The 26,299-nt window shown below is 38.9% G+C and overlaps 2 protein-coding genes across 3 annotated transcripts in view; both read right to left on the bottom strand.

Moving 5' to 3' along the window:
* LOC140310052 (phosphatidylethanolamine-binding protein 4) overlaps positions 1-13,621 on the bottom strand; it is a 49,861-nt gene extending 36,240 nt beyond the window's left edge. Inside the window, exons 1-3 of the mRNA XM_072388183.1 lie at positions 13,536-13,621; positions 11,155-11,258; positions 10,905-11,037 (exon numbers count right to left, since the gene is read on the bottom strand). Coding sequence (XP_072244284.1) covers positions 10,905-11,037; positions 11,155-11,258; positions 13,536-13,538 — 240 coding nt within the window. The 5' untranslated portion in view covers positions 13,539-13,621. The remainder of the gene's footprint in view (positions 1-10,904; positions 11,038-11,154; positions 11,259-13,535) is intronic.
* Positions 13,622-13,880: 259 nt separating this feature from the next.
* On the bottom strand, positions 13,881-25,505 carry LOC140310047 (rho-related BTB domain-containing protein 2-like). 2 transcript variants are annotated; one of them, XM_072388177.1, is made up of 10 exons: positions 25,001-25,505; positions 23,266-23,467; positions 23,011-23,114; positions 22,735-22,920; positions 21,696-22,636; positions 21,477-21,595; positions 19,848-19,998; positions 19,645-19,733; positions 19,020-19,125; positions 13,881-18,667 (listed from the first exon to the last, which is right to left on the bottom strand). In XM_072388177.1, exons 1-10 carry the CDS (start codon positions 25,060-25,062, stop codon positions 18,465-18,467), a joined length of 2,163 nt encoding a protein of 720 aa, XP_072244278.1. In that variant the 5' UTR covers positions 25,063-25,505; the 3' UTR covers positions 13,881-18,464. The 2 variants fall into 2 exon arrangements, with proteins under 2 accessions (XP_072244278.1, XP_072244279.1); XM_072388178.1 differs by lacking the exon at positions 25,001-25,505 and adding an exon at positions 24,806-24,927.
* Positions 25,506-26,299: the final 794 nt, after the last annotated feature.

Genomic DNA, 26,299 nt, shown 5'->3' with positions numbered 1-26,299 from the left:
CCAGCCCACCCGTCTGACAATCAGGGCCATGTCATCACGGGTTCTGAGTAATTCAGGGAGCAGTCTTATCACTTTAGAAGATGTGGAGATTTTCAGACGTCAGAGCAGTCAGAGGTCCCAACAGCAGAAATAACACTTAGGATATACAGAGCAAGATACCGAAGACACAAAGTACAGTAAAAACATTCAGCTACAGGCAAAACATGAGGAACAAGAACAGCAAAGCTTGGTGAAATACAATCACAATATTGCTCTTTGCTTTGAAGCCTGGGCAAAATCCATAATATGTCTTCAAACACACACTGTGCGCACAGCACAGAAAATCCTTAGTTTTGGAGAACAGGTTGAAATAAAATAATTCGACTGACAGATCATTTTGTGCATGTTGATATATTTAGTGCTGTCAGAGAGGACATCACAGAGAATGGCACTTACATCACAATGCAAAAACTGTTATCAGAGGAGGTACAGGTTTATGGTTCAAGGGCTCGTCCATTCACAGAGAACAAGCTCAGCCTCTCTGCCTGACACACTGATAAAGACAGCACGAATAAAACAGCTCCACAGCTCCATCTTTGCCTCTCCCCAAGGGAATAATATATCACCCATCTGAATGTGGCACATATTGAATCATTTCCAGCGTTGATGATTCATTTGAATAAATCAGGCTTTTTTATTTTGCCAACTTGAACTGATACTGAAATAAAGAAAAAAAAAAAGGAAGTAACATTGTTAGAGAAGAGGAAGGACAGGTGTTACAGTGTTCTATAGGACTGGTAATCCTAATCCCCTTTCAAGTGACAATTAATGACTACAGCAATAATCTTCGCACATATGTTGTTGCCGTTCCTTTTTTAACTGTCAACCATAACCTGTCTGGCACACATAGGCCAAATCCAGGAGGATATGTTGCTGGAGGCAGATAGGATCTTATCCTGGATTTGCATAGATAAATGCACAGCAATAATTTCAGCAGTGCAAAGGACATAGTTTTGACCACATACTACTGATGAAACCCGGTTTCAGGAGTTTAATTTTATATCGAGAAAAAGAGCTCCACATGTTATCTCCATTAACTCTTAACAAACATGAAATATTTTAAGGAAAAGAAATAAATATGCAAAAAAAAAAACTTTCAATGTCTTCCACGAAAAGCTACGCATACACAGGATCAGCCTATCGGCAAATATGAAAAATCAGCAGCTTGTGCAATGAAAGGGTTATATCCGTATTCAAGCTGAGAGACATACTCTAACATACACAGACACAAATCCTGTTGAGCTGAGCTGAGCAGAGATACCCTACCAGCCCTCCAAGGCACAATTAGGATTTCACGGGGGGAAAAATCTACATTCCTGCACACATGAAAAAAGTCCTTTTTCCCTCCCCACAACAATATCAACTTTTTACTCAAGGAAAAACCTGAAGCACCACTCGATAGGATTTGGACAAAGAAATAAAAAACAAAGCCAGAAAAAAAAGAAAAATCTAAATTTAAGCTGCAGTTGTTAAAGAAAAAATATTATGTTTGAGGAAAATCCAGTTCTAAGCCTCCCAGTTCCAATCAATTTCTTCAATTCTATGTGGTATGAAAAGAAGCTACCACTCATATTTTGTTTGAAGAGCTCGTCTGTGTGGCGCTGCGCTAGGTTCAACAACATTTTGCATGGACTCCCCTCAGTGTATGATTATCACACCTGTTAGACATTCAGTCCAAGCACAGGGGGTCATGTACCTACCATTTTGACTAAGAGAAGGCAGAGTAAAATCCTTACATGTCTTTTCATGTGGTACCCTAACGTCTACATGAACACAAAACTATACGATATGGTGCAGCACATACAGGTCAGAGACGCGTGTTCTTTGCAAGAGCGTCACCGTTATGATGCTTATGTTGTGAGTAGCAGACGTAACAACATCCGAGATAAACATCAACTAAAAATCATATCATGTAATTAGCAGCAAATATGCTTCTATATGTTTCTAGGAAAGTACACTTGTATGTAATTTAAACCTAGTTCACGATCTCTTCTTTCTCTAAAGAGTCTAATTTTCATTGTTAGATTAAGACAACAGCATCACATGCTGTAGACACATGCATATTTAGTCCTGGGGTATGTAGCACAAGGCAGGTTCAACATATTCAGAATCTATTTTGGAAATCTGTCTGAATTAACCCTATCAATCAAGACCATGATGTTGATTATCAACTGTGTAACCACTGTGCTGACTCTGAATAACAGTGAGGTCATCTGAAACCAGTGGTGTGTCTCAATGATGAATCTGGACCTGAATATTTCTAACCTACGATTTGTGATTGTATTTTTCATTAAATCAATGTTCTGCAGATGTAGTTTATTTCTGAGGGATGTAAGAAAGTCTCAGTCATATTCTGTCAGACGCAGCGCTGGCTGTTTTAAAAAGTCTCTGCATCAAATAAGGAACAGACACAAAATAGATTAAAACCAGCAAAAGGGATTTTAAAAATAGCTTATCTTAATATCTTATGATATGCAACATTTTCATGTGCTGTATGAGAAAAAGAAAATCAATTAAAAAAAAAATCAATACAATCGGTGATGATTTAATAACAATAAAGAAAAAAATCTCAAAGTAATGAGTCTCTGTTTTGGGCAACATAATTGTTTCCCTCCACTGAGATAACTCTTATAAAGATGCATCTCAGTGAAAGTCAAACGCAATTGTTTAAGAGAGAAGGAAGGAAGAGGAGGATGTGCTGTCATTTTTTTAATATTTCAGTTTATAAATAAAGTGTTGATATCTTAAATCCATGTTATGTTTACAGCAGTGGCAATAATATTAATCAATATAAATAGTTTGAGTAATTTTTTAAGCAAAAGTGAAAAGTAGGAAAACTTCTGATGAAAAGCTGCAGGTGAGTAACTATTAAAGCCAGTAGGCTACAGATCACATATTGCACTTTTTGGCATTATAGACGAAACAAACTAAAGCCAGAGACATTGAACGTTAAAATGAGCCCGAATATTCTAGATCAGTCTTAAAAGTTTTGTGGTCACTGTTTTTGGCTTGGATTGTGAGTATGACTGTCATCCTCCCAAGGTGATCAGAGTCAGTTATTCAGTAAAAGTTCTACTTGAAATACATTATAATATAACATAATAATAATAATAATTTCAAGGATTTCTTTTGACGCAACTGTTGAAACTCCAACTTGTGATAAATAAATCATGCCTGATGTTCCAGCACACTGACTTCGACCCCATCACATCTGATTTAAATTTGACAGACGCTAAGCTAAATACCATAATGACAATAAATGGCTTAAGACTTCAGCTACAATGAATGTCCCCATGTAGAAACTCACAGTTCTACTGATGAGATCTGGCTAAACTAATGGCCTGAGGCAGATCCACAGAGCATGATGCCAAATAGAGACATTAGCGACACTTGAGTTTGACCAGGACCTTTTAGCTGCCTGGCTTGTGAAGTGATGTTTTAAAGAAAAACACATTGCAACTGTCACAAGCGATTCTCACATTTGTGTCGAGCCTGAAGAAAAGGTTAAGCACATCGACTTTTTGAAAATGCCCAAATCTGAAGTCAGGCGCAAAGTTGGCATCCAGATAAATCATGCCATCAATGTGCTTCAGTTTTCTCATTATCCATACCTTTCATGACATTCACAGAAAGAAACAAAGCATCATGCCAACACCTACTCTGTGAGAGAGCTCTTTCAGTTCAGCTCAAAAGCTGAGAGCTCCAAACCTCCACACCACAGTGTGGGCAGTGCTGGCAGAGCCGTGTGCCTAAGAACCCTGACTGAGTGCAACAGTTGGACTAATAACAGAACAAAAACAAAAAAAAAAAAAAGTAAAATGGACACACAGTGGAGACAGCCATAGCTTCACAGCTGAGAAGCAGCCTGACTCCTGCCCACCTTTTTCTTATTCAACAGCGGAAGGTGTCCACAATGCCTCTGAGGTCTTAATGCCATGAGGGGCGGTGAGCTCTCAGCTTCAGCCACTTCGGGGTAAAGCAAATCACTTTAATATGTTAAGAAGATTAAGCTGGATAAATGTCTAGATACATTTTTTGAAAAGCCACGTAAATCTCTAGTGTTTTTATTTGGGGAGGGGCGGGATGTGAGTCAGTTGAGACGATCAACACAAACCCACCAAAATGCAAAGCGATTGGCTAGGAAAAATTGGGCTTATTTGAGATTTTGCATTTTAAGCTTCTTGAATCTAAGACCATCCCACCTCTTTCTTATTATTTTTAACACCAACCTTTGGGACAACAAAACTAAGAAAAATAAAAAAATACTGGTCACACTTTCATCTGCTCTCTTAGCTTATACTCATCTGTCTTATCCTGCTTATGCTGATTTTATAGGTTTAATTGTGCAGGTCACTGTTTTTCTTCACTGTTAATCTGCTGGTGAAAGTAGCATGAAGTAGCAAGAAAATACACAAAAAATAAAACTAGGAGGCAAAGTTCAACATGTCTAAAGCAAAACACTCACAGGATACCTTCGAATATTTTTCAGGTAAGTGATTCCATTCAATTAATTTATTGAATAAAATATATTCTAAAATGTAGGATGAGTGACTTCGTTTTTTTTTTATATCTTAAGAATTAGCAATCTGAGGGTGTCCGCCTGACAGCCTGCTGTGCTCAAAATTGAGTGTGAAAATGAAAGGGAGAAATGGAACAAATAATGTAAAGGGATTAACAAATCATTTGCATAACATTTTCAATGCTTCCAAACTACAGGATCAGGAAACTGACAAAAAAAAGGCAGCTTTATCATTCCCTCAGATCAATTAACACATCAATGGACCTGATCTCTTCGACTACAAGAAGCCTCTTAATGTCAAAAGCAAAGTGAATTTCTTAATCAAATCTATTAAAAGCATACAGGTACAAGGCAACTAAACAAGCTGGGAGAGACATCAAACAAGAAAACTTTAACAGTCTATCCTTAAAAAGATAACTTTACTTTCAGCGCGCCAAATGTGTATTAACCTGTTTTTTTACACTCTGTCTCTCCATCCAGAGTTAAGACAATAAGACCACTGGGGAGATGAAGGGGATGGCATTATGGAGAGTTAAGCATTATGAGAAGCCCTGAAGCTGTTCTTAGAGAAGGTGAATCAGAGGATTGGGACACAACTGTAACTAAACCCTGTGCTGGACCACAAATGAGAAGCACAAAACATTTTGGGCAAAATGCCACTAAGCCAAGCATCTGGGTCTTAAGCAAACTTCACTCAATCACTTTTAACTCCGTAATTAGTTACTTCTAAAACAAAAGAAGCTGTCAGAGACATAAAAAAAGTCAGTTACTTCAGCTTCAAACATAAGCACCACAGTAATCCTGTGCATAAAGTTTTGCACAGAGTCTGCATTCACACTTCATATTTAGGACAAATTATGCCATAAGAATCTAAAGGAACAGTTACAGTTCAATATCTGTTTCTTTTAATTCTCCTCTTTCCCAGCTGGATGAAACACAACAAGAAAACGTACAGTCTTCTTACTGAACCAAAGTACTACCAAGTCGTCTCCAGTTCTCACAGTGATTCTCTGGCAAGTTAGATTTCTGCGGTTCATATAAATAGAAATTTAATCTTGTGTGTTTGTCTAAGTATCCACAGCAGCAGATGCACTTCCCATGCAGATTATGAATCTCTGTTTGAACAGATTTTGCAGTCAATGTATATGAACTGACAAGAGAGAGTTCCTGAGTGAATACTGAATATTAATCAAGGAAGCACAAGGTTCAGGAGGTATTTTCATTAAAGACTTGTCGCCTCTCTAAGTCTTTCCTAAAGTAAATTTGAATGTAACTGATGAATTTCATGATCATCATGCGTTGTCTTGTGTCTTCCGCAAAAAAATAATACCTGCGCTTCTATCTAACGTTGTTAGTTTGTTGTGGGAAAAGTGGACACCTCAAAGTAATCAATACCTTCACAGAAAGTATCTAAACAAATTAAAAAGCAGTAATTCAGATTTTTGTTGAGTCGGCTTTGACTCCTTTTCTCCAAGCTTTTGTGAAATAGTGCAGATGTAAAAAAAAATTCTAACACTGCTGCTTGCATAGAAACCTGACCATTGTCATTTGTAAGAGCATCCCAGAGCTTCCTTAATCTGTTCTTATCCTCCCATTGATAACACAATACATTTTCATGGCAATTGAAATCATATTTTACTCACAGCCACAGAGTATCAGTACTGCAGCCCACGCTCTTGGGCCAAATGTAAGGTGCAGGAATATCATGCTACTGCAACAACGGGAACAAAGCAGTAGCTTAACAAGAAAAATATTCTCTCATTGTGAACATGAATACATTATTGAGAGAGGAAGAAAACCTGAAAAGGAGAGAAATAAGAAAATATAAATGTAAATATATAAATGTTTGTCTGACCAGCAGACAATAAATAAGGACACAACTTAACCCCTGGTATGAAACAACCTGAATGAGTTTCTCTGTGCGCACCTGTTCAGAAGTCTGCATGCCACATACATGCTTCACAAGGTACACATTTTTTATACTTCTGTGTGAGAAAGTGGCGGAGGTTTAATACCTTTCTTCATCGCAATGAACATGTTCAATCAATCGAGCGCTTCGACTAGCAGAAGGTTGTATTTCTTTCCTGTTCAGAAGCTTGCATGAATCATGTGTGTTATGTAGTACCAGGCAAGGACTGAATGGAGCAGGATACGGGTCAGCTTAACGGGATGTTATAATGACAAAGGGGCACATTAGCTAAGGAAATAAACTCTCTGAATCCCTGCCAAACATGCTTCTTTAATCCAGCAGAGCCAAAAACTCCCACCTGATGACACTGAATATGTAATTAGATGGATAATACAGGAAATGTTTCACTTTCTGACCCTCACTGTCATAAAAAGGCGCAAGGAAGTGTCTTGTATGTTCTTCTAAATATACATCCTTGACTCACTGCTGAATGAGGACTATCAAACACCGAAAATAAAAACCTCAACTGCGTGCTCCAACAACCCCAACACGAAGACTTATCAGGAATCCTGCATGGGTGGACATGTAGGCTTCCCTAGGAATGACAGGGTCTGTTAGAGAGGAACCCCACCCTCGCTTTCTCCATCATGCCAACAGTGAGGAGAGTGGGCAGCGCTGAGACGGCAGCCTGCCGTGGGCACTGCCAGGCTTAAAGCTGCCCTGTCGTCATCAGAGGCTTGCAGAAAAGAACACTGAGATTCACCAAAAAAAAGGAAAAAAAAAAGAGGAGGGGGATCGTTGCATTTAAATCCTCTCTAAACGCCCCCACATGTTTTAGCAAAGCATAAAAATCATTCACGGAGAGAGAGAAAGCGCAAAAGAAAAAGATAGAGAGAAATAGAGAGGAAACAGCTATTAGCAGGAGTAAGCAAGCTCAAGAGATCATAGTGAGGCAGCTCTAATCGCAGTAATGGTTTAAACCCTCATTCCATCCACCAGATGCAAGAAATGTCTACCCAAAAAACAAGGCTTTGAAATCCCCCATGTCAAAGAATGTGCCCTGTGGCTACGGTCCTTACTAAAAAAGAAAAACCTCTAAAACTGTCTCCAGTTTTGGAGCAACTATGTGGTAAAGATAGCAGCACTGCGGCCTATGTTGTTTACATAAACTGCATCAATGAAAGATGACCATCTAGAGCCTAAAATAAGGAATTATAATAAGACGGCATAAATTTATGTCTCGGCTGAGAAAGCAATCACAGCAACACTCACAAGGATGCGTAAGAGACCCTATAAAACAAACCAGTTTGTTAATGTAAAAAAGGACAGAACTGTAGACACTGTTAGATGAGATTAGATGATGGAATTAGAAATAGATTTGAAGTAAAATAAATGCAGTCAGACTTTTTACATTCCTCTTAAAAAGCTCAAATAACTACTGTATTTACATAAATTAAAGAAAATGCAACTTGCTAAAATGAACACACCTGGATGACCTGCCACATAGCTAAACATATATACTGAGATTTTCAATCATATAGAGTAGACTTTTCTTGATTCTTACCTTCTCTTGGTGTCAGTTTGATTTGAACTATTTTCTGTCCTCTAGCCTTTGCTGCTCTCCGAAAACGTGATCTATTCAATTTCTTTCATTCAAAATGTCATAAAAGCATTTTCAAAGTAGATTATAAAGCTGACTGAAACAAGAGTCTAAGTTGGGGCGTGAAGGTGTTCGTCCATTCTTTTTGACATGTGAAAACTTTTTTCATGAAATACAGTACAAACACTGTCTAAACCTTTATGGAATAATACAAACATCAATAAAGGTATCTGATACAGGTGTCTGACTGTTTGACCACAAACAGATGTTTCTGTTCACCTCGAAGAAAAGTCATCGCAAGTGTGAGACTGGGAGAAAAGTTTTTTTGCAGCTAAAATAATGATCTTAGTTTCTGCAAAGAAACTAATTACAATAACACTTCTGTGTGCATTGCCCTCAAAACACAAGCATTACGAGGGAGTGCTTAAGATTTCTTTGCCTCTACTGCTATAGTCATGAAGGAATTTTTTACACAACTTTTTCAAGTTTGCAAATTCATGATACTATATGGAAAAAAAAGTCCATGTCTTCAAAAATGCACTAAGTGGCATTAAACAATTTGTACTTTCAGCTTATAACAATGAGTTCTAAACATGTCTCATGCTTTCCAACACTGATTAACACCACACACTACCTTTCCTTATAACACTAAATATAACCAAGCTGTGCTCTCAAGCAATTTGGTCCCAATATCCAACACATATGCCACTCAGATCAAACCGTAGATGTATTTGAGGATTGCGAGTATAACTAGAATTTCTAAACCACACTTCTTTTAAGCACATGCCAGAGTTTAAGTGGTCAACAGTAGCTCTGAAGTTTGGACACAGAAATCTACAGTTTTTGTGGCCCCTTGCTTTTGTTTTTGGTCATGAGCACATATTTAGAGGCAGGTTTATGGGACTACTGCCCGCCGTGTTTCATTACAGTTACTCAGCAGGCATGTATCCCGTCCCAGTGATGAAGTGGGTGTTCCAGTGGGTGGATCCGAGCGGTCACTATTCTGTATTCCTGCTATTGGGTACAAGAGCTAAGTGGCAGAGAAAAGCAGCAGTGTTGGCAGCATGGCACAGTGACAGAACGCGTGGTGGACCAGCAGACCAGAACTACAGGCAACAATCTGAACCCTCAATAGTGTGAGTTTACATAAGTGTCAGGAGAAATGGAGAATCACATTTCAAAACCCAGTAAATAAAGTTTGTATTGATTTAATCTAGCATGTAATCTGTTTTGCTGTCTGACACTGATTCTGGCAATAAAAGAGAATCATGTAAGACAGCATTATAGATAATACGACCATAGATCAAATGGAGTTTGGGCAAGAGAAGGGCAATAGATCATGTTCAAGCTAGACTGCTTAGCTCTGGAATTCATTAACTAGCTTCTAAATCGAGGTGGCTTTCAATTTAAGTTTTCAATTTACAGATGTAGGATTTTCTGCAGGTTTTCAGAGGACTGAAATCTGCTGCTACAAAATAAAGTGACACGTAAGATGATGAACTGACAAATAAACGTATAAACAAACATGCTGCACAGATCGGTTGACTAAATATCAAGACCTTAATAAGGCTTGCCTGATGATGTGCACTGCCTGTATCTATATTTATGTGATATGAGTCTAACAGCCTATAATTTCAATATCATTTTAATATAACCATCATCCTCTTTCAAGCATTATCGTTTTTTCTGTTGTCTTCCTTGCAATCAGCAGGTAATATTCTTGACAGTCCAATTGTTTTACATTCTCTAATCTAAAATAGCACTAAATTCTAAACTCATTTAGATTTAGATTTGAAAAAAGACTAATTGTATAATTCTGCTTTGACTGAAGGTGGCAGTTTTCTTAAACTTCAGTTAAACTTACTTAACCCTTAAAGAATATCGTTCTTCACAAAGATTCACTAAAGCATGTGGCTTTGTTAGCACTCCACTGCACTTCAATCTAATAACTGAAACTGACACCTCGGTAAGGACAGAGATTTTTTTGTCTGTAGCTTTGCTGGTTAATTTTTATTTCCCCCTATCAAAACTGAATTTACGACCCCAAGATATATTAAAAACTTTGCAATTTATATTTTCTGGCTGACATTTTTAATAGTAAAAACTATAAGTGTACACAACGTAACCTTTGTTCAACCCAACTGCTAATTCAGATCATAAATTTGAAGTGCTAGCACCTCCTTCTGGTCAGAGACATGACTGCAGTCATGAGTGCGGGGCACACTGATAACAGAAGGTGAATTTAATGTAAATGCTAAAAACTGTAGAGATGGCTGAGATTTAAAAAAGAAATAAAAAGTTAATGTTATTTCATGCCTATAGCTGAACTAGTTGTTGGAAGGATTTCCCGTTTCCCTAGATAGTGACCCAAGATCTGTTATACTGCGGTAGATCTGCAGCATACTTAATGCATTACTGCACTCTAGTGTTAAAAATAAGTGTGTGCACACGTGACAGTTAACTGTGTATTGCAGACAGTATCAAGTTCAAATGTCCTAAACTGCCCCCAAGTATAATAAACATGGTTCTATTCAATAAATCAACTACTTGTACTTAGTGATAGGCCAATCTGCTATTCATTAGGTAAAAGTAGATTAAATACTGGGAGAAGTTATCTCCACAATAATACCATTTAGGACAAGGGCAGCTTGTCCATAAATGCAAAGTCGAGTAAATTGCATCGTATGAATCCCTTACCTGTTTCTACAAGCCTGTACAATGTTATGCCACATGCCTTCTTTGAACCACAAGCTATCACTCTTACGGGCTTCGCAGGATTATATGACAACTCTGATATCCTGCAAACAAAATAAACACACACTATGTGTGTCTCCTACCTTCTGTGCTCCAGAGAAGTAAACCTGTGGGGCTTTCCAGACGGTGCTGATTTTCTCTCTGAGTTTCAGGTCTTTTGGAATTATGAGGCATTTGTCAATGTCCAGTTCTGGATAGTTTACTTCAAGTCCACCACTTTAGTGAAAATGATTAAAAAAGATAAAAATCAGCTTCTCAGGATAATCTGTATTAAGCTGTAGAGTACACACCAACTTCCTGAGATAAATGCAAACAATCTTATAGGCTACTTACTGACAGAAAGAAGCATCCAGAGAGTCCAGGGTGTCCTGCGTTGGTTCTACCTTGTGAATCCCCAAAATGAAGCCAAATAACACCAAAAAAGGTGCTAGGACAGCCTGTAGAATAGCATTGCATCGTAAGGCAGGAGGTAATTATTTCATGCACTTTCATTGTTTATGAAAAGCTTGAATTTTGAGCTTCATCATTAAATTCAAATAGTATTTTTCCACAGCCATACAGCGTTGTCTAAATAAATAAGGGCCATTTAATGCGTGTCAGCCTTCACCTGAATTGAATTTGTAACAAATGAGCTGTCAGTAGAAGTCTCCTGCCATTCATGGGTCAAGCCGCATAGATCTTGAAGAACTATGTCAGAGGTGGAACGTGACAGCAATTTAAACAAATGCTTACAGCTGTAACATGAGGCTGTAGGATGTAGGCTTGTACTCTAACAATTATCTGCTTTGTCTGTAATGTACTTTTTTCAAGCACCAATGTTTGTTTACCCTTCGGAACAGTTCCCATCTTAACAAGGTTCAGTAAAGGATTTTACAAAGACAAAGCAAACTATATATTTGAGAAGCTGAACCAAGACTATTTTTCATGGGGGTGTTTAGTTTGAGGTCCAGTGTGTAGGATGTAGTGACAACTTGAGGCTCAGAATGCAAGATACAGTCAATCAAATACACCCCACCTCCCCTTGAACTCCAGCTACAATGAGACAGCAAAAGGTTTGTTCAACAGTCAGTGACAGCTGATACAATACATTTTCCATTCAAGCAGGGAGTATATGTTTTTAAATCTGTATTTTTTTTATTCAAGAAGACATAAAAATGCAATAATAATAACAATGACAAGTGCATCAATGCCCATGTATCCATCCCCGGTGTCGTCAAGGTTTTTTTTTTAATGTTGTTGTACTGTTTAGGTTTTTTTTTGTCCTAAGTTTCAAATTTCTAAGATCATTTGGTCAGTAGACAGTGCTCTTACAGTGCTCTGTAGCTTCTTCCAGAGCATGTTATGTTTTCAGTACAGTGATGTTACCCAGTGCTGTAGCAGTCCCCCAAAGTATGTTTATTCTTAATTTCTACCCCAATGTTTTTTTTTTGTTTGTTTTTTTAAGTTTTTCCGGCAAAGGATGAACACCATGAGTTAAATCAAACATGTACGAGTACTTACAATAAGTATAAAAAAACTGGGCCTGTAGTATTTGCACATTGTCCTCTGCTTGTCGACAGCCTAACAACTCATCCTCTAAAGGCAACTGCTGCGAGCCAGTCAGAGGCAAACGGGCAGGTTATGTCTTTGCCCTCCTATGAAAAGTAAAAACTGAACACATTACTGAATGTGATGCACATGCAAATATACTCCATACATCCTGATACACCTTGCACCACATCACTGGATATAGCCCGTTAAGCAGTAAACCACCTTCATGGCACTCCAAACCTCAAGGTGAAACACGCAGCTAAGTCACTGAACAGTAAATCTTGCTCTGCAGTTCAGGCTCCAGGTGACCTGTATTTCCTGAAATAATAGCCTGGTTCAGGAACATCCTGAGTTAAAGTTCAGTGTGAAAGGGGCATAAAAAAGACTTTGATACTGTGCCATTAGGTTAATAAGGTTATTGATATTCAATATTTTGGAATGTTTTTCACTGTCGAATTCCAGTGTCTGAATATATTCATGTATTAAAAGTTCATTGGTTTTTACTTGAATCACTGTGCTATGGCTCACTGACAAAACAAAAACGGCAATCATAACAATTTATCCTTTTGACCTACTTTAGGCCTGATTACATTTAAAAATTACCATATTATTTTTTTATTTTTCCTCTGGTCCACACTAAATCTAGTGGAGCAATTTTTCACACCTTACCACACCTATTCCTGTTTGACAAGACAACACACCAGTACCGGTGCATTGCAATCAAGAGTACTGTGCAAAAAACACTTTGGGGTTGATCAATGTGTCACGCGCATTAATTCTGCTTCAATCGTACGGGGTCACACGCTTAACTACAAATACGCTGGTGCGTTTCTATATTTAACTGAAGGCTTTGGTGGAGTTGTAGTCCGCTCTTTTGAGGCGGACACAACAACGCCATTTCATAACATACCTTTCCCTTATTTCCTCATAACAAACTCTTGGCTGTATAGAAAGTGACTCTCTCTGCAGTCGTAAGAAAAATGTAATTTCAGTTATTGTTAAATACTCACATTTACATAACTTTAGCCTGCTTTTATTCATGCACTGTAATACGTATGCACGTCGACGCAGTGCAGTTTAGGAAGTCTCCGTCAAGTTACGACAGTCAGTCAACCAAGCTATGCACAGACGCCTGTTTTCGCTCTTGCATTATAGAAGTTTAATTAATTTCTCATGACCATTACCATCTTTGTAAAGGTGTACCCTTGTGTTTTGTCGCAGCTCTCCTCCTCTGGGTCGGACGCTCCTGTGTACGGCTGCTTCTGCGCACTACAGGATCTCACTGACGTGTGAAGCTGCAAAAGTTTCCTGTGCTACTACCAGAGCAGCCTTTAAAGAAAGACAGGCGCGGTAACCACATTGCACATGTTGCTCGTTGTTTATTTAGTAAATATTATTTACACGTTTTCAAGAATACATGCTACAGAGTTTCAGATTTACAGCTCCTAAACCATAAAAACAGCTTCTGAGAACAAAAACACCCGGAGACCACTGAAAATGTCAGCCAGGCTTAAAACACTGAGAAAACATTCTCTTTTTTTTCTCTTTTTGTTTTTATTTGTTTAATTTTCAACCATTGCTGAACAAGGCCTCTTAAACTATGCAGTAGTGATTGTGCAGCATATACAATATATTCCTGGTGCTGCTAAAGCTCCCTTTGGTTTGTGCTTCTCTGCAGCTGTGATATAGCACCCAAACACATGGAAAAGGGCCCCAGTGACAGCTTCTTCGTAATTTATGACCTAATCGTTTTTTTTTCTTACCTGATGTTTTCTACATATGTGATGAGGTTGCAGCAACATTTGATGCAATTCGAAGAGAACCTGGTGCTACAAAGCAGTGCAAGTTTGTAATTTCAAAGTCAAACATTTCAATATGCATAGTACAAACCAGGGTTCATATCAAATTATGCAGTAGCTTGTGTCAATTGCTATGCCAAGTTTGAATAGCAGAAGTTATCGCACAATATATATTTACATTTTTGAGTTACTATCTATTGTGTCAGCATTTTGTATCTATAGACGCGAAAGCTGGAGTTCGTTAAAGAAACTTTAAAACAGTTAAATGAATGTGAAATCCCTGCATTCATTTCATGGTCAATGTCACAATTTTGGTGATTTGTCATTAGTCCAGAGTGGCCTTGGTGAGCAGAGTCTTTAATTAGTTTTGTTTTTATGCTTTTAAATGAAAAACCCTTAGCAGTGTTCAAACTAAAACATACTCATCAAACTCTTCAAATCAAACACAGACTGCTTTACATCCGAGTTATGGATTGCACACATTTACAAATACACACACAGCCTAGAGAGCACTATGGCAGCTTAGGATATAGCAAACAAGCTAGTGACCACAGTAACACTACTGTACATTCAATACCATACACTACAGTACACTGTACATTAAGGCATGAGGTGTCGATGCAATGCACTGAGTAATGAAATGCATGTCTATGAACTACAACCCCAAGTCCAAAAAGGTTATGTGCAAGTTAATAAAAACAGGATGCAATTATTTGCAACTCTCTTAAACCAACATTTTAATATAACAGAACATAGAAAACATTCGACTCATGGTGACATTGAGGCGTTTAATTTTTTTAATAAAAATATCAGCTCGTCTCCAATTTGGTGGCAGCAACACGTCTAAAAAAAATTAAGATGGCAACAAAAGGTTGAAAGAGCAAGCGGTAATAAAAGTTAAAAAATTACTAATTAGGTAGACTGGCAGAAGGTCAGTGACATTATTGGGTATAAAAAGAGCACCTTAGAGGCAGAGTTTTTCAAAAGTAAAGATGGGCAGAGGTTCAGCAATCTGCAAAAAAACGCTCATTAAAATTGGGAGAGGAATTTCAGAATAACATTCCTCAAAATAAAATTGTGAAGACAGTGAATATTCCTTAAATTACAGAACAAAATATCGCCAAAAGAAAAAACTGAGGGACCAACAGCCATCTCTGTGCGCAAGTGATATGAATGAAAATCAGTACTGGAAGCCTGTTAGCTGTGAATCCTAGAAACATGTATGATTCTGTCACGGCTATCACGACAAGAATTTATGGACACCGCGTTCTCCAGCTTATAAGGGAGAATGGCCATCCAGCTTGTTATGAGCGTTCAGCTCAAAAGCCTGCAGCTCTTGATGGTATGGGAATGCATCAGTGCCTATGGAACTGGTAACTTTCTCATGTGGAAAAGAACCTTTAAAGCTAAAGGTGTTAGAGCAACATATGCTTCCATCAAGATGATGTCTTGTTGTATATTTCGCTAAAACGATGCTAAACTGCCTACTGCATCTATTACAATAGCATAGCTTTGTAACAGAAGAGTCTGGGTGCTGGACTGGCCTGCATGCAGTCCAAACCTTTCACCAACTGAAAATATCTGGAGCATCATGAAACAAAAAAACAAAAAGAGGAAGAAGAGGGGGATGCTACACAGTTGCTAGGAAGGCCTTGTCCCAACTTCGTCTAGACGTGTTGCTACCATCTAATTCAAGATGAGCTTATATTTCTAATGAAATGAAATGTCTCGCTGTCAGCATTTGATATGTTTTCTATGCTCTATTGTGAATAAATGATTGGTTTAAATAAATATTTTTTATGCAAATAATTGTATTCTGCTTTTATTTACAACTTTTTTGGAAATGGGGCCATATATCAGTCACACCACCAAGGTAAATCATAATACAGACCCTCCTAATATAATCTATTAAACTGAGTTGTGCTTTATGTAAAATAGACATTACATGACGCTCAAATCGTGTAATAAATTATAATCCAGAATTAGTGTAAAGTGCTACAATGGATAAGGGTTAGGCTCATTCAACTCCTGACTGAACATGTGTGGCAAAATATTTGAACGGGCAACATACTTAAAATTAAAGTTCTTGTGTTTAATTATCAACAGAAACTTAAAAATAATCAATAATGATATAAAGCTACTGCTTAGAGCACCAGCACAACCACTTATCTATAGCTTACATTTTTAAATGACAAATTATTTACCAAACCTTGTTTATGTAAAATAGTGACTGGGTAAGGAGTCGATATAAGCAAGAAATATATTTGTGTCACTTAACTGATACATACCACTTTATCACTTTAAGCTCTTTGTCAAGCTCTAAACTTTAGGCTAAAAAGGGGGTGGGGGACATCCAGTGACACAGTATATAGGATTAAAGGAAGTGTTACTTTAACGTATGCTGCATAATCAAATGCAATCACGGTATTGAGAACAATAGCATGTTTTATGAATGCGCTACACACCTTAATGATGTCATTTCTATGCGCATATATCTACGTCACTATGCATTGTTATCCTCCTTTACTATCGGTCAGCTCTTATATTGAACTGCCAAAAAAATCCAATGTAAATTAAAGTAGATAATAGAATTACCTGGAGGTCAGCACAATGAGTATTCAGTCATTTTCAACAACAGTTTGTAGCTGCACAGTAACTAAATACAAGTGGAAAAAAAGTCAAGTCAATAATCAGTATTACTCAGTAATACTGTAAGATTCTGCTCACTGCCTGCAGTGCACAATATTAGGTAACAGCACATTAGAGAGATGCAAGTTATTTGCATCTCATCTGATATTTAATACAATTTACAATACTACCTATCTTCACTGAGCACCATGCCTGCTAATCCAAATAATTCTTCAGCTCATCCTACAATCGAGTACATCAGTAGATGACAATCTTGAACATATACGGTGAGGTGTGCAAACAAATCAAGAAAGATTATTTGAATGGTTTAGAAAACATTTGAAATATCTTGGCCTTGTATCCTCCCCTCTTCCATTTCTCATTACACCATACAGTCCTTGGTGCTGCTCGCCAGTATGCTGCTACTGGAGGTTGCTGTGTGAGTCTCTGGTGAGTTTAGAAAGTGCCCGAGGTGTACAGAAGAGTAGAGATTACTTAATCCAGGTGTGAGGAAGTCTTCCACATGTACAAGTCTTACATATCCAACTGAAGGAGATGAGGAAGCAGCCTCTAATCAACTAAGATATCAATCTCTAAAGGCCAAATCTCCACTAGAGGCAGATACAGTCACAGAGAGATGGTAATGTCCATGTGGTTTCTTCAGCTCTGAACAGAAATGCATTATGTGTTGCTTTCCTGGATGATAGTAATCAAAATGATGGAACCATACAGTATAAAAATGACTGATTCTGGAAATATGTGTGCTAGCAAGCCTCATTCAGCAACACATATGAAATATTACTGGCTGTTTTTTTTCTGTCATTTTACAGAAAATACATATATTTTTCTTGATTTGGGTTATCTTGTGTCACAGAACACTGATTGCATTCATGTAAACTAAAGCCCTTTTGTGACAAGAGGCCACGGATCACAAGATCACAAAATGTAAATGGTGGGTTTCCAGACTCACACCACTTTTAGATATGTAAGCTGTACACAAATATCTAAAAACCGAATGAATGTACAGTACAAAAATAAATGGGAATAGAATTGTGTTTCTTCTATGCAGACATGATTGTTTAAAGAATGGTTAGAATGAAGAGGTTCAGTAACTGTTTCCGGGCAGGCCATGCTATTGTTCCATCCTGTTGGTGGGATCATACTGTATACATAGATTGGCAGATTGTACAAACACTTAAGGGCAAAGTGTTATATCTCTGAGACTTAAATTCTGTGTAGAATTGCTGGTTGTTGCAGCTGATAAGCAGCACCTGGTTATCAGTTCAGGTGTACTGATGATAATTATGACCACAGGTGGAAAGTTCTGTGCCAGCAGAGTCCTATTTTTTTAAGCCTTACACTTACATGGTGGGGCATATGAGTTGATATCTGCGCCAGTTTGCACCACACTGTAACATTTGCCAGTAAGGTTGATATTACTGAGGTTTGAGTCTTGGAAATACCCAGTCAAAATTCTAAGAAATAAAACTCATCAATTTCATCAGCAGCATGAGCTGGCAAGCTTGCAAGCCAACAGTGTTTTTAGCCTGCACAGGCAGAAGGAGAACCAGTGTGCCTGAATAATTGGGGTGTACCACACAGGCAGTACTTATCTTATATTACATCTTTTACAACTTTCATAGACACACTGATGCACTCCAGACTGGGCCTGACCTTACCGCTTGGTCAGATGACAGCAGATGAGCCAGAGGGGGAGTTTGAGTTTGGGGAGGAGGGAAGGTTCCAGAAGAGCCACTTGCGTTTACATTGCCGTCTCTGGTACAGGTAGTCCTCCTTGTCACGTTCTTTGCGTGCTCTTTGGTAGTGGTCATCTTCCTTCAAGTACCAAACTGGTGGCCAGCGATGTTTCTCAAAGTATTCTTGGTTCTCTGTATCAAAACAATTTGTTTTTCGGAGTTTGGAAAGTTTTCAGTGAAAGTTTTCTGTCAGAGCAACCTGAGATAATACAACAGTCTTATTGGATTATTGCTCAAACCAGAACAGCACTGGCAGTACAAATTAATTTTAGGAGTCCTTGACTATAAAATGAAAAGGTTAGCCTTACTGACGTGGAAAGGGTCAACAGTGTTCAACCTGCTTTCATACTATGCTCCACATGGCCAAAGCAGACACTCAGATCTTTATGAACTACGGCATCACGGTGTTTTCATTTATTCATTTGCCATTTTGTATATCAGCTGATTGTTGAGTATTAGTGATGCCAGATTATATGTATGTTACCTGTAGACTTGGCCTTCATATCTCGGGGAAATTTGCGGCAGACACTGTTGTAGTTGGTGCAGATGTGGTGCAGACACCATCCAGTGAGTTGTTGAGCACCATGGAACTGTCAACATACAAAATCAAATTGTCAATTTAGTGCAGGACCTGTTGCTCTGAATGTAGAAATATTATTCTAGCTGAACTGAGGAGTAAAGGTTATTAATTAGTCATTAAAGAAATACCTTTATTAACATTTGAGAGGAGTGCAATGGACATTCCAGCTGGACTTATTTTGAGAATATTTACAGCACGACTCCCTGGTCAGAGGATCTGTCTATATAAACTCACCTACACTCAGGACAGACGCTTTAACTAATGGGATTTTCTTTTCATATTTTCTGTCGTGAATGTTACAAGAAATAAAAACTAGCAATAAAATAACTGAGTGGTTTTTTCCTGGTTGGTAATCCAACCTTACTGTTGAGGTAGAACTTTGGTCCCACTCACTGCCTTTAAAAATGATTTCAGCCTCCAGAGCTGTTCTCTTTGAGTAATGGCCTTATTAGTAAAGATCCAATTTGTCAAAACATAAACAGGGCTTAAGGTGCCAACTCTATTTGTATTAATTGACAGCTCACATTACCTGGGCCATATCCAAGTACACCAGCACATCTCCATCAATGTCAGCCCCCATCATCGCTGCCTCTGTTAATACTGTTACTGTGTAGAGCTCTGAAAGACACATGAAAGCTAGATGCTGTAGTCATTGATTTGAGAACAAGCACAAAGGTTTTCTGTAATACAATCCTGCAGTTTGCTGAGTAATAACTGTACCAAATATCATACCTGTAAGTGCAACCAGGTGGGGGAGGCAAAGACGATTGGCAAGAACAATAAGCTCCATTGCATCCAGGTCGGGCCGAGAACAAAACCTCCCCGTGTAGAGATACTCCAGCACAGCCCTCATACAACTGCGAGTTGTGTTGGGAAACAGCACCTTATGACGGAAACAGGAACACAGGACAATTTCAGGGGGTTTGCTCAAAGAATACATATGCTTCCTCACAGTGTGTTACACAGTTTATAGTTTTTTTTTTTTTTCATATCAAAGTCTCCAGAGTTACAAGGCCAGAAGTCCAAACCAAAGTGAAGGTATTCTCTGAAATGCTTGGCTGGAAGTGCAGGCTTTTCTTCCATTTCCCAACTACATTACCATGTAACTCATTTGCACAGTACCAGGACAGTCCTTAAGAATGTTCCTAACTTAATTAAATGACCTGGAAGTATCTAAACAACAGCCATTATAAGATTTGACTGAATTCTGTAAATAATAAGGAAATGGGTTTCAGTCCTTTCTTTACCATCTCCTTTAACAGAGGAAACACTGGAGGATGCTTCATGAAAGAAAGGTGATTTATTATGTCCCATAATTCCTTGCGGCCACAACTTTCAAGTCAACACTTGACTTATTCAGTCGTACTAACTGTGACTCATGTGGATAAATAAGAGAAAAGCAGGGTGAGTTTAATTGATAATAAAATAATAATTTATATTGTATCTTATTATACTAATATGATGTATATGATATGCCTCTGTATAACAATGTGTTAGGATTTCACGAGATGAGATAGTTAAAGCCTTTTCTTTTGAGAAGATTTATTGAACAGATGTAATCTCAGTGCTGTGGACCTACATCACAGTTTAGTGTGTGGTCAGATTCTCATTGCAGCGAGGTTGAGGATAAGAAAACATGACAACATGGGCATTAAGAGACATGAGCTGAAATGAAACATTTCAGAGAGTGTCAGAAGAGGTGTTGCAGAAGTATACAGTAAATGTATAAAAAATATTTAAAGGATGACAAGCAATAACATTAAAGTATGTGAAGCTATTCCCACAGACTCCCAAAATTTAGTAGCATTTTTCTTTTTTGTTCATATTTATGGGTTCTTTCTTTCACCAAAAAGAAATCTGCCTTTAGCTTTTGGATTTACATTTTGGGATGATTGTAAAATCAAAGAAAGCAAATTATTTTCACATTTATCAAGTGCTTTAGCTGGAGCAGCAATTATATAAACAGAAAAGAAAAACAACGTCTCTCAAACTCTTAAAGCCGGTCAGTACTAAAAATAGCACTGGAGTAATCTGACTTCTGATCACTTGAAATGACATTATCTAAATCCCAAGCTAAAAGGAGAAGTATTTCTTCTCTTATATCCATTAAAATAAAGTACCATTATCTTAAAGTAGAGAAACAAAGTAACACATCTCAGGGATCTACAGTATGTTTGAATCATAAAGCTAGTTAACTGTATTAAAACAGATTTGGAATCTAATTGAAAAATACATTGCACACATCATCCATTGGATTACTTTGGGATTCTTTGGAAGTCCTCTGGCAAACGGGAGTCACTGGAAACATTAAACATCGTGGTAAACATGTTTTACGCTTGTTTTAGTATGTACTTGTCTTACCTCTTTGGTGCAGCTCTCCACAAAAGGCCCGCCAAACATAGCTGCCATCCAGTCACAACTAGAGATGAGTAACGGCTTGTGGGCCATGATTGTCCCATCATCTAGCTTGAATACTACATCTGCAACATCAAAGTGAAACACTGGTAACACCTTATTCCCAACTGTATCCACCTTACTTAAAGCATACAAGAGCAAGCAAGAAAAATGATTTTCACTCACCAGAAAAGGTGCCTTTGGCCAAACACTCTTTGACTCGGTTTGTGCGGCGTACGTGGAAGGCTTTGGTGATTTCTTGGTTCATGAAGGCTTCATTGTTAAGTATGTTTGCCACCATCATCCGCAGATCAAAGACTTCCAGCAGCTCAGCAATGTGTGCAATTTGCATTAGCTCTTTCTCATTCTCATCCAGCTGACCAGTATACAGGTAGCGGAGGACCGCTCGAAAAGGACCGAGCTGCATGGACTGATCCATGTGAACTACAGTCATGGGTCTTGGGCTGTAAGTTACAGGGTCGTCTACCAGCTCCTCCTGGATGCTGACAAAGGCTCGACTCCACGAAGAGAGCAGCCTACCCCGTCGGCTCCCCTCAGAGTCTTTCAAGGTCCCATCGCTAGTACAGGCCCTCAGGTTGGCCCTGTCGCTATCGTCGCTGTTCTCGCAAACATCAAAGCTAGCAGCACGCATCAGCAGCTCTCTGCCAGAGAGAGGAGCACGAGGGGGCCTTTCAGGCTCCTCATTCTGCGTGTCCATGATAAAGAGGTCATAGAACTTTGAGGAGGATGTCGCCAAGTATATCTTGTGTGCAAAGATTTTCTGTCTCTCCTGCAGGACCAGGATGACATCAGCACAGTGCGGGTCCTCCAGAAGACCGACTGGATGCTCCTCTGTGGTGGATGGGGGAGGAGGCACAGTGATTATAGGTGGGGGAGGTTTTGGAGGCAGGAATGGTGCTTGAAGGAGAGGCCGCTGAACATTTCTGAGATGTGATTTCCAAAACTGCAGATGGCGGCGTGAGATGAGTGCAGCTCGGATGGCATTATCAAAGACGTCCTTGACTCCAAACTGAGCAACAACACTGGTTTCATAATACGGCACTCCCAACTCTTTGGCCACCTCCCGGCCTCTCTCAGGAGGAAGAATCTCATTGGATTTAATGGGTCTGAAAACAAGGGAAAATATTAAAAGCAATTCTTGAACTATAAAAAGGGAAAAAATATCTCCATCTGACATAAAGTTTGAAAATACAAGTCTTAGCACCTGGCTAAAGGCCTCCGTGCCCTGTTCACGGCCTCCAGGTCTGCATAGCGCAGGTCCAGCTGACAGCCTACCAGGATAACAGGAGCGCGGGGGCAGAAGTGCTTAATTTCAGGGTACCACATGGTCTTCACATGGTACAAAGAGTTGGGGTTTGCGATTGAGAAGCACAATACCACAACATCAGACCTGAAGAGAAGCCAGAATTAAAATTATTTCATCTCAGATATTACCATAACAAGTGCAGGCAGACCAGTGCTGACTTTGACAGAATCTAACCTGCCATATGCAAAACGTCGGTCTTTATGATGGTCTCCAAAAGTATCCCAGAGCCGTAGGGACACACTGACGTCATCTACTACGTCTCTGGAGCGCTCTAATACCTAAAGAGAGAAATTACGTTAATGGATACTCAACCACTAGTATGTGTCAATGGACTAAAACACTGCAACACTACTTGAAAAATAGTGTTTCCCTACATTTAGGGGAAAAAATGCAGGTAATCGATTCAAAGTTAGAAGCTTTGACACTCACCTCTTGGCATACTCTGTACTGGTCAATTGCCCAGACCGTGGGCACATGTGTAGCGAGTAACTGGTACTGAGTCAGTGTGGCATTGCAGGCCCGGGCACAGATAAGGCGGGTCTTTCCAACTGCATTGTCTCCTACTACCACGCACTTGATAGTTTCAACGTTTGGCCTCTCATAGTCCATATCAGAATCTCTCAGCTGGGGCCTGTGGAAATTAAAAAGGTGCACGGAAACCTGTCATCAGAGCTGAAAAGCCTTAAACTATTATCCTGACACCACACACACACTCACTCGTCCTCATCTGCACTGCTCAATCTGCCTGCAGAGCTATCAATGGATGGTCTCGTGACTTCCGTGAGCTCATTCACAAGTTCCCTGTCCTATCTCTTTAAAGTGACCTGCACGGCAGCATTCATTTAAAAGAGACTTTAAAACAAATCAATCCTGTGAAATAATATTTCTTCTAATAAGCTTTCATTTCAAATGTTAAGGGAAAAAAAAGATGCTAAATTTCATGATAATCAAATCAAGTGTTTGTCTCCAACTGCTTCTCTACTACGGGTGATACAACCCTAACACGTTGTGTCTGATTTTCAATCATAAATCTATAAGGCCAAAGCAACCTCCCCTTTATCTTTATAACTGTCAGATTATAGCAACTTCACCATGAACCACAGCATTAGTCATCACAGCCCTTATACATCAGACATGTTCACAAGTCATAGATCATTAAAAGCAATGGAAGGGAATAGCTAAATTGACTAGTTTTGAGCCTAGAAAATGGTAGATAACAATTTAGGTATCCAACCTGGTTTCCACGGAAACAGTAGCCTGTATCACTGTGTTACATCCTCAAATAATCCTGAATGTGTTATATTGTTATGATTGTTTGATGAATTGTTTTCAACATGGACAGTGCTATATAAAAAACATCAAACTACATGCCCCTTGAAAAATGACAACACTAGAGATAGTCCCCTCGGAGACTCATTCATATTTAGATTGTCATGCTGTGTTATTATGAATGAGGTCAGCTAACCCTCCTATTCCAGATACTGCCTGGACTCCAGGACCCAGAAAGATTAAGAAAAATCCTCCTCTGAAAGCATCACCTTTGGTCACCATCACATCAGAAAAAAGATTGACCGTTTTTATATTTACTCTGACTATTATGGGCTACTACAAAATCTTTTTTTTTTTTTTTATAACGGTCACTGGCAGTCCGTTGTCATTCATAAATTCTACTTAACGCTGACTGCAAAATCTACATCCCTGGGTTTTCCTCGCATATCTAAAGTCATTAAAAATGTTATATTACTATAAATATACGCCGCCTTTAATTTTGCTGATCTACCTGCCCTTCCTGTTACAGTCTACAATGCACTGCGCAACTATCGCATTACTTAATAATTTTCAATAGTCATATGTTCTACATAAGCCATACAGTGCCTTGAATCCATTATCTCAAATACAAAGCTATTGAATACGTCTGCAACCTCCATCAGAAGCCATTACAAAGATGATAAAATTGTGCAAATCCTACCAGAAGGACCGAACAGTCCCTCCACCACCGAGATACTAGTCATGAGGCTTTGCTGCATTACGCGTTATGTAACGCCCCGTCACTGACTCTTGAGCCTGCTTATCCGGCTCCGAGTGACTCCATAACGAAAATACAACGAACATTGATCAAATTCAATCAGATTCCACTGTCATAAACGTTACGAGCCCTCCTTACCGCAATATAAGGAAGTGCTGCATCGGGCTGGACGAAGAACGAGATAAAAAGCAGGACTCCATCGGATGCTGCTTGCACCTGACGGCAGCTTGTATTTAACTTCATCTTCAAGGCAGGGTGAACGAGGCTTGAGAAGAGCCGACCGAACGCAGACAGTTTCGGTAAGGTTGTCTGGAGCAGTGCAATAGGTGCGACTGCAACGCCCCAAACGCGAAATGTTGCGATGCGTTGCAAAGCAGCAGCCCTGACCGTCATGGAGCCACCTCCACCAACTGTAAGGCCTCCGCAGCTAATAATAGGAAGGCGCGCAGAGGGGGGAAAAAATCATTATAAAACACTGATCCAGTCTAAAGTCGCACAAATCTCCTTCCACAGCTCCAAAGCAGCCTAGATAGAGGTTACTGGCCCAGCACGAGCTTGCTTTCACTTGGCACAGTTCACTGTGTCTGTGAACCTATAATCTCCAAGAATTTAGGAAGGGCTGAAAAAAGGACACACTACTGGACCGCACACGTAAGCATGAATGACCAGCTCCCGCGACTTTTGATAGTGATTGGGACAGGCTCATTGGCGGAGAGACATTAAAGCTTAATCTGTGCATGTACAAAGCAAATAGCCCATCTGTACACATACAACGGTTGCATGAAGCAGCTACACATTCAGTAATATAAAAATATAGTCAGATTTTCAGAAAAACGACAGAACTTCCTGGCTTGACCAATTTATCATGATATTAATGAAAGAAAAAAATGCATGCATAGTTGGTAGCAGGCCACTTTAAAACATTTTAACAATTATGCTCCTTTAAACTGGACATACTGCTGATGAAATGCCCCCCCCCTGGCAGTATTTGAATGACAAATGTTCTTTGTCTTTTTCCTTCCTTTTTATTTTCTATTTTCCTTGCACAACCCTATTAGAAAATATATGTGCTGTGCTCGCGGCTTTATCTTTCCTTTTTAAAAAGAGAAGTGAAGACAGTGAAACACCAGTTGTATGATGGTGTGTTCAGCAAACCTGAAAATAATTTTGGATTTCCATCTTTTAGTTGTTTAAATGACTAATGCATTTATTCTACAGCACTGACTTCAGTTAACATTTATCATGGTTACCACACATTAGCCATTATTTAAGACAACAATTGCTCCAGCATTAATAACTTCCATTGTGCTGTCACACACAACAATATCACTCAATGCCAGAGAATTTAATTTTTGTTAGTACTTTGAGTAAATAATAGGCTGATTATTAAAAAGCTACTTACCAGTCATTGGAATTGGCCGCCATTGTAAACATATG

The sequence above is a fragment of the Leuresthes tenuis genome, unplaced genomic scaffold, assembly GCF_036924035.1.
Source record: "Leuresthes tenuis unplaced genomic scaffold, fLeuTen1.0.hap1 SCAF_6, whole genome shotgun sequence".
Lineage (NCBI taxonomy): Eukaryota > Metazoa > Chordata > Actinopteri > Atheriniformes > Atherinopsidae > Leuresthes > Leuresthes tenuis.
Note: the sequence above shows the minus strand (reverse complement) of the source record. Positions and strands in the feature narration are given on the sequence as shown.

Excerpts from the sequence above, each read along its gene's own strand:
- LOC140310047 (XM_072388177.1), bottom strand. The coding sequence starts at position 25,062 with ATGGAGTCCTGCTTTTTATCTCGTTCTTCGTCCAGCCCGATGCAGCAC. Across the intron at positions 23,115-23,265 it reads AGTACAGAGTATGCCAAGAG|GTATTAGAGCGCTCCAGAGA; the intron begins GTGAGTGTCAAA and ends TTCTCTCTTTAG. Across the intron at positions 22,637-22,734 it reads GCACGGAGGCCTTTAGCCAG|ACCCATTAAATCCAATGAGA; the intron begins GTGCTAAGACTT and ends CCTTGTTTTCAG.